This window comes from Homarus americanus, unplaced genomic scaffold, assembly GCF_018991925.1.
Source record: "Homarus americanus isolate GMGI-L3 unplaced genomic scaffold, GMGI_Hamer_2.0 scaffold7157, whole genome shotgun sequence".
NCBI classification, from domain to species: Eukaryota; Metazoa; Arthropoda; class Malacostraca; order Decapoda; family Nephropidae; genus Homarus; species Homarus americanus.
The window spans coordinates 87308-95844 of NW_024753049.1; the positions used below are offsets into that span (position 1 = coordinate 87308).

At 43.8% G+C, this 8537-nt stretch overlaps 1 protein-coding gene across 1 annotated transcript; it reads right to left on the reverse strand.

Annotated features, from left to right (window-relative positions):
• Nucleotides 1-681: 681 nt before the first annotated feature.
• LOC121855243 (LWamide neuropeptides-like) lies at nucleotides 682-1320 on the reverse strand. Its single transcript, XM_042350129.1, has one exon. The coding sequence runs from the start codon at nucleotides 1318-1320 to the stop codon at nucleotides 682-684; it is 639 nt and encodes a 212-aa protein (XP_042206063.1).
• Between the last annotated feature and the right edge of the window lie 7217 nt (nucleotides 1321-8537).

Here is an 8537-nt window from a genome sequence, read left to right on the forward strand (position 1 = left end):
TATTAATATCTACAATTAGTCCTGTCTACTGTTCCATATACTGTCTTCTGTTCCATATACCTGTCTTTATTCCAAATACCTGTCTTGTCCCATATGCCGTCTTCTGTCAATAGTCTTCTGTTCCATATACCTGTCTTCTGTTCCATATACTTGCCTCGTTCCATATACCTGTCTTCTATTCCAAATACCTGTCTTCTGTCCATATACCTGTCTTCTGTTCCATATACCTGTCTTCGTTCCTATATACCTGTCTTCGTTCCATATACCTGTCTTCTGTTCCATATACCTGTCTTCTGTTCCATATACCTGTCTTCTGTTCCATATACCTGTCTTCTGTTCCATATACCTGTTTCTGTTCCATATATCTTCTGTTCCATATACCTGTCTTCTGTTCCATATACCTGTCTTCTGTTCCATATACCTGTCTTCTGTTCATATACCTGTCTTCGTTCCATATACCTGTCTTCTGTTCCATATACCTGTCTTCTGTTCCATATACGTCTTCTGTTCCATATACCTTCTATTCCAAACCTGTCTTCGTCCCAATGCCTGTCTTCGTTCCATATACTGTCTTCGTTCCATATACCTGTCTTCTATTCCAAATACCTGTCTTCTGTTCCATATACCTGTCTTCTGTTCATATACCTGTCTACTGTTCCATATACCTGTCTTCTGTTCCATTTACTGCTTCTGTTCCATATACCTGTCTTCTATTCCAAATACCTGTCTTCTGTTCCATATACCTGTCTTCTGTTCCATATACTGTCTTCTGTTCCATACTGTCTTCGTTCCATATACCTGTCTTCTATTCCAAATACCTGTCTTCTGTCCCATATGCTCGTCTTCTGTTCCATATACCGTCTTCGTTCCATATACCTGTCTTCTGTTCCATATACCTGTTTCTGTTCCATATACCTGTCTTCGTTCCATACCTGTCTTCTGTTCCATATACCTGTCTTCTGTTCCATATACCTGTCTTCTGTTCCATATACCTGTCTTCTGTTCCATATACCTGTCTTCTGTCCCATATACCTGTCTTCTGTTCCATATACCTGTCTTTCTGTTCCAATACCTGTCTTCTGTCCCATATACCTTCTTCTGTTCCATATACCTGTCTTCTGTTCCATATACTGTCTTCTGTTCCATATACCTGTCTTCTGTTCCAAATACCTGTCTTCTGTCCCATATGCCTGTCTTCTGTTCCATATACCTGTCTTCTGTTCCATACTGTCTTCGTTCCATATACCCACTTCTGTCCATATACCTGTCTTCTGTTCCATATACCTGTCTTCTGTCCCATATACCTTTCTTCTGTTCCATATACCTGTCTTCTGTTCCATATACTGTCTTCGTTCCATATACCTGTCTTCTCAACCTTCCCTATACCTCTTCTTCCATATACCTGTCTATATACCCGTCTTCTGTTCCATATACCTGTCTTCTGTTCCATATACCTGTCTTCTGTTCCATATACCTGTCTTCTATTCCCAAATACCTGTCTTCTTCGTCCCATATACCTGTCTTCTGTTCCATATACCTGTCTTCTGTTCCATATACCTGTCTTCTGTTCCATATACCTGTCTTCTGTTCCATATACCTGTCTTCTATTCCCAAATACCTGTCTTCTGTCCCATATGCCTGTCTTCTGTTCCATATACCTGTCTTCTGTTCCATATACCTGTCTTCGTTCCATTCGTCTTCTGTTCCATATACCTGTCTTCTGTTCCATATACTGTCTTCTGTCATATACCATCACACCTCAAAACACGCCCACCATAACCACGATAATACTACCATAGCTGTGACTTCATCGTAATCCTACCATACACGACACCTCACAACCACTACACCACAACCACCACACCACAACCACGACACCACGACCACCACACTACGCCACCACCACACCACAACCACGACACCACGACCACCACACCACGACCACCACCCACCACACCACACCACGACACCACGACCACCACACACCACCACACCACGACCACCACCACACCACGACACCAGACCACCCACCACACCACCACCCGACCACCACACCACAACCACCACACCACGACCACCACACCACGACCACACACCACGACCACCACACCACAACCACCACACCACGACCACCACAATAGCTCCAACACACGACCAACCTCAGCGGACACAAACAGCGACACACAAACCCAGGAATACACAGATGACATCCACACCAACAACAACAACACCACAACACCACAACATCACATCACCACCACCACTGCACCGTCACTTAACGCTTGTCATCCGTGGCTGTCAACTGCACTACTACAGGAGAAGACCAGCTGACGAACCACGACTTAATATATTTCCGGGAGTGGATGATGATGATGTTGGGTGAATTCAAGCCCGCGAGAGTGGGTGAGAGAAGAGTAGGAGGAGGAGGAGGTGGGTGATTAGTAGGGAGAGGGGTGGGAGGTAGGTGGGGAGAGGGGGAGGGAGAGGGTGGGATGGTAAGTAGATGGGGAGATGGTGGAAGTGGAGGTTAAGTCATGGCATCTCTCACTCCTCATCCTCCTCCCTCCACCCCCCCCACAATCTGTCAGAAGGGAGGAACATCGTACCTCTCCCCTTCCTTCCCCCCTTCTCTCATCTCTCTCCCCTTGCCCTCCTCTTCCTCCTCCTCCCCCAACCTCCACAACCTATCAGAAGGAAGGTTGAAAATCGGCAACCTCTAGCTCCTCCCACTGCCCCTCCCCACCGCCCCTCCCCACTCCCCCTCCCCACACGCACCTCTCCGCCCTCCACAACCTGTCATAATATTATCACTCAGCCAGACGATGGTTTATCCTTAAGGCTGTGGAGGACGGGCAGGAACACGAGGGGCTGGTGAGGGCCAGGAGGGGCTGGTGAGAGGCTGGGAGGGGCTGGTGAGGGCTGGTGAGGGGCCATAGATGACAGAGCCTGGTGGATGTTCAACACACCAGCAACACTTTACTGTCCTCATTAAACCACTAGCAGATTAAGGGGGAGAAGAGGGGAAGGGGGACCACCAAAACATTAAGAATAAAGGGGGGTAGTAGGTGGGGGGTGAGGGGAAGGGGGACCACCAAACATTAAGGACATTGACATTTAAAGAAAAGTATGATTAAGGTAAAGTAAATAATTAGTAGGTAATCTAAATATAAGGAGTAATTTCGACATACTTAAATAAGGGTGTTTAAGGAAGGCAGATTTAAAGGGTCTTAGGAGTATATATTTAAGGGTAACGCAAATATTAGGATTCATTGAATGTACTTAGAGAATAATGAAAGATTTAGGACCACTTAAAACACATCATAATTAAAGGGTTAATACATCATAATCAAAGGGTCAACACATCATAATCAAAGGGTCAACTCATCATAATCAAAGGGTCAACACATCATAATCAAAGGGTCAACTCATCATAATCAAAGGGTTAACACATCATAATCAAAGGTCAACACATCATAATCAAAGGTCACACACATCATAATCAAAGGGTCAACACATCATAACAAAGGGCATCATAATTAAAGGGTCAATTCACTTCAGGAGGTTGGCTTCGCAAGTTTGAATGAAATCACCTCGTTAGTTATTAAATGTAATTGATGATATACACAGGTGAAATGAATATATGTATGTTATTGTTTACATATGGATACAACTACCTACAGACAACATGAACTGACCAATAGAAAGAGATTCTTACTTTTGTTGTTAAATTTAAAACTATGAGCTCATTTGAAAATATAATTCAAATATAAACACACACACACACACAGACACACACACACACACACACACACACACACACACACACACACACACACACACACACCCTTTAAAACACACATAAGGCGATTAAATAATGTGGCCTTCCGTTGATATTTCTAATAAACACGAGAAAAAAATCACGTATTATGAAATATAAAACTTTAATATAATAAGTATTTGTGATTTAATGTGAGGTATTTGTGATATTTATAGAACTGTTTGTGATGAGCTCAACTTTTTCACGGTAGAACACACACTAAGCCCTAGGTAAAAACAAAGGTGTTATTTGTATGTGTGTGTGTGTGTGTGTGTGTGTGTGTGTGTGTGTGTGTGTGTGTGTGTGTGTGTGTGTGTGTGTCTGTCTGTCTGTCTCTCTGTGTGTGTTTGTGTGTGTGAGTGTGTGTCTGTCTGTCTGTCTCTTTGTGTGTGTTTGTGTGTGTGTTCCTTATAAATGACCAAACAGGTGTAGGTAAATCACACACTTGATGCAGTAAATACACCAACTCGTAAAGATACCTGAAGTATGTTCTATATACTGAGTCAACACCGTTCATTCACCTTCCCGAGTGACAAGTGACGCGTTGAGTGACCCCCTGAGAGTGGAAGACGTCTGTGAACCTGTCTTAAGTGACCTGTGACTTTCTGTGACCCTGACCTATGATGAGGAGATTTCTGTGACTTTCTGTGACCTGTGACATTTCTGGTTTCTTTGGTTTTCTATGTCTACTGTGAAGACCCGTACGGTATCTTTTGGTCACTGTGGGTTTCTGTGACTCTCAAACGTCTGAGGAATTCTATGGCATAAAGTCTTTCTCTGGGGTCTGTACCACATCACCCCCAGAGAAAGACTGGAGTGAGGGTTGTTATATGGTAGAGACAAGACCAAAGACCATCAGAGAGAGATAGACAGAGAAATTGAGACAGAGACATATATAAGAATGAGGGACACAAAGAGAGAATAAGACAGAGACAAAATAGAAAGAGAGAGAGAGAGACAGACGGCGAAAATAAGAGAGACAGTCAGACAGACAGATAAAATGACACACAGAGACAGATATAAAGAATGAGAGACAGGCAGAGAGAGAATGTGACACAGACAGACAGAGGAAGAATGAGAAAAAGACAGACAGAGACAGTGAAATGAGACAGACAAAAAGAAGAATGAGATAAGAGAGAGAGAGAGAGAGAGAGAGAGAGAGAGAGAGAGAGAGAGAGAGAGAGAGAGAAGAGAGAGAGAGAGAGAGAGAGAGAGAGAGAGTTAGTTTTAAAGTCCCATAAGGAAGAACAACATACACACGTGTACCTGAGGGGTTATGAGCACCTGGACACGAGAAGCTAATTAGACCAGAGAGAGAGAGAGAGAGAGAGAGAAGAGAGAGAGAGAGAAGGAGAAGTAATGCTGATGGCTAGAGGGGCCATTGTCAATACATGATGGGACTTGAACACACACACACACACACACACACAAGGAAGAATTAGGAAGGAGTTGAAAGAAATTGACGGATTGACAATAGAAGACAAACGAGCGGGTTGAAGTTTGATATAATAAAACACTGGACTTGAATGAGCTGGGAATCTAATGATCTACCCATTACAGATCAGGGAAGGGTGACCTCTCTCTTCTCTCTTCTTCTTCTTCTTCTCTCTCTCTCTCTCTTTGTTGATGGCATAATTAAACTCAAATATAAATAGCTGCTAGTTGAGGTTTAAGATGTAATTAGATAAAATAGAAGATAGTTATATAAAGGAATTAGTTGCGTTAGTGTGCTGGTGGTGTTGGTGTGGTAGAGGTGTGGTGTGGTGGAGGTGTGGCCAGGGGCAGGTAGGAGGTCGTTGGCCACAGGAGCACTGGTGGCGTGAGGTTCTCCTTTCACCTAACACTGTGTGTGTGCCCCAGGCCACCCAGTGTTGATGACGGGGCCCAGGCGTCACCTGTTATGATAGTTTAACAGACAGACAGACAGACAGACAGGCAGACAGGCAGGCAGGCAGGCAGGCAGGCAGATAGATAGATAGATAGATAGATAGATAGATAGATAGATAGATAGATAGATAGATAGATAGATAGATAGATAGATAGATAGATAGATAGATAGATAGATAGATAGATAGATAGATAGATAGATAGATAGATAGATAGATAGATAGATAGATGAACTGAGAGAAACAAATAGAATGACAGACAGACAGGCTGATAAAAGATTTACGCTACGAAGAATTAAAGTCCCCAGAGACTCTAACACCGATAACATTAGCGGCCAATTTCAGGGTTGGTTGATTTAACTCAGCTTTATTTAAATCACTGATTGAATTCAGTAGGATTTCTCAATGGCATCGTTGTTCATCTGGTAACTGGTTTGCCTGTTTACATCTCCTATACTGGAGTACCTTTACATTTGTCCACGTTGAATTTCATCTGCCATTTTTCAGACCATTCGAAAAATTTGTTTAGATCTTCCTGTAGTTTTGCGGAGTCCTCGCCGATTTAATTACACGTCCTATTTTAGTGTCATCAGCAAATTTACTTATGTTGCTGTCTATGTCTCCTACTACCAGGTTGGTTGGGTACAGCCACCCAACTATCTGGCGTTCCATCCAATGGATTCAAGCTGACCATGCCGTTGTATCATCTCACATTATCAAAGAATCTCGTGGTGAGCCACCCAGAAAGCGCCAAAAATTTGTTTACAAGAACCTCCAGACAAGGCTGAAGACCCTCTGCCAGGACCGCCAAGCTGGTCACAAGTCAGTCCAAGAGTTTGTGCAAGGCGCTGGCGATAATATTCGTTGGAAATCTTAAACAATAATATGCAATATGATATTATTAATTTTGTAATTCATTTATGTACGAGTTTTCACTAACATACGGTAGAATGTTTTAGTTAAAGGTAATAAATGTTTTATGTTATGACGTTGATATATCTCTTAAGTAAGTTTCAGTAATCAATTCTAAGAAACGTAATTCCCAAGTAGTAGTGAAGCTAGTAGTAGTAGTAGTAGTAGTAGTAGTAGTGTAGTAGTAGTAGTAGTAGTAGTAGTAGTAGTAGTAGTAGTAGCAGTAGTAGTAGTAGTAGTAGTAGTAGTAGCAATGGCAATGTATGCAATAGGTCTATCAGTGCTCCAACAAGAAATAAAGTATGAAACAACTGGGGTCAAACAAGTGGCATATGCTGATGACCTCACAGGAGCAGGAAAAGTGGAGGACATCAAAAAGTGGTGGGACCTGGTAACATCGCGAGGTCCACAAATAGGGTACCACCCAAACGCCAGCAAATCCTTCCTCATCGTGAAGCCAGATCATTATGATCGGGCTGTGGAGGTTTTCGGCGAAAGTGAGGTCAAAATAACTAAGGACGGCCAAAGACATCTAGGCGCAGTAATTGGCACTACGGACTTCAAGACCCAGTACGTAGGGGAAAGGTGAACGAGTGGGTTAGCGAAATCCATGCTCTATCGGAGATTGCTAACACAGAGCCACATGCGGCCTTTGCAGCATTCACACATGGAGTCAAGCATCGTTGGAACTACCTGATGCGTACCATCCCTGAGATCCGACCCCTCCTCCACCCTTTGGAAGAAGCAATCAGTGTCAAGTTCATTCCCAAACTAGTGAAACACCACGACTTAACCCCAGTAGAAAGAACACTTCTTGCACTTCCACCAAGACTGGGAGGGATGGGACTAACTAATCCAGAGGAGATTGCTGACTCTGAACATCAAAATTCACTTAAGCTCACGGCAGCCCTCACTGACCACATAATAGCCCAGAATGCAACAGGGGAAGTGGACACTAGCGAAGTTAATAAGATCCGTAGATCCATTACAACAGATCGGCAGCACTGCCAAAATGACATGTTGCAGCAATTATGGCTGCAGGTTCCAGAAAATCTGACAAAAAAAGTAGCTATAGCGCAGGAGGTGGGCGCCTCGAACTGGTTAACTACGTTACCGATAAGGGCAAATGGTTTCAGCCTTAACAAACAAGAATTTACAGATGCCATTGCTCTAAGGTACGGTTGGCCAGTAGATGGTTTGCCCTCCCAATGCGTGTGTGGCTATTCCTATGATGGCGATCACGCCATGGTTTGCAAGAAGGGGGGCTTCATATGCATGAGGTATGACGAGGTAAGGGATCTCACAGCAAATATGTTGAAGGAAACCTGCCGGGACGTCATGGTAGAACCGACCCTCCTTCCACTGGATGGCGAGATCCTCCAACACAGGACTTCAAACACATCTAACGAAGCCCGTGTGGACGTCAGTGCTCGAGGATTCTGGACGCGGGGACAGCGACGCCGATATCAGATGACATCCAGTCATCGAGAATAGAATCACAACCTCTGGTGGGATGAGCCCAAGCGCAAGATGTTTCTACGCCAGACTCGCGGAGCTGATCTCCGAACAGAAGCAGCAGCCCAGAAGTTATGTCACAGCCTGGATGAGATGTCGACTGTCCTTCTCTCTCCTTCGGTCGGCTTTGCTCTGCCTCAGGGGAACGAGAGCTTCTGCCCCTACTCCGTCAACTGCTGCAGATATCGACTATGAGGCTACAGTCACCGAATGCCGCATCGATCTGCGGCTCAACTAATTTAACACAGATAGGATAGTTGCTTATGTATTAGGATATTTAATTTTAAGGTAAATAAATGGTGGCGAAGGTGTGGCTATTGGGGGCTAGGTACGTTTAAAAGTAATATTAATTAGTACCAAACATACACACACACACACACACATACACAAACAACGTAACCACTATA

Coding starts and splice junctions, on each gene's coding strand:
- LOC121855243 (XM_042350129.1), bottom strand. CDS start 1,320: ATGGAACAGAAGAAAGGTATATGGGACAGAAGACAGGTATATGGAACA.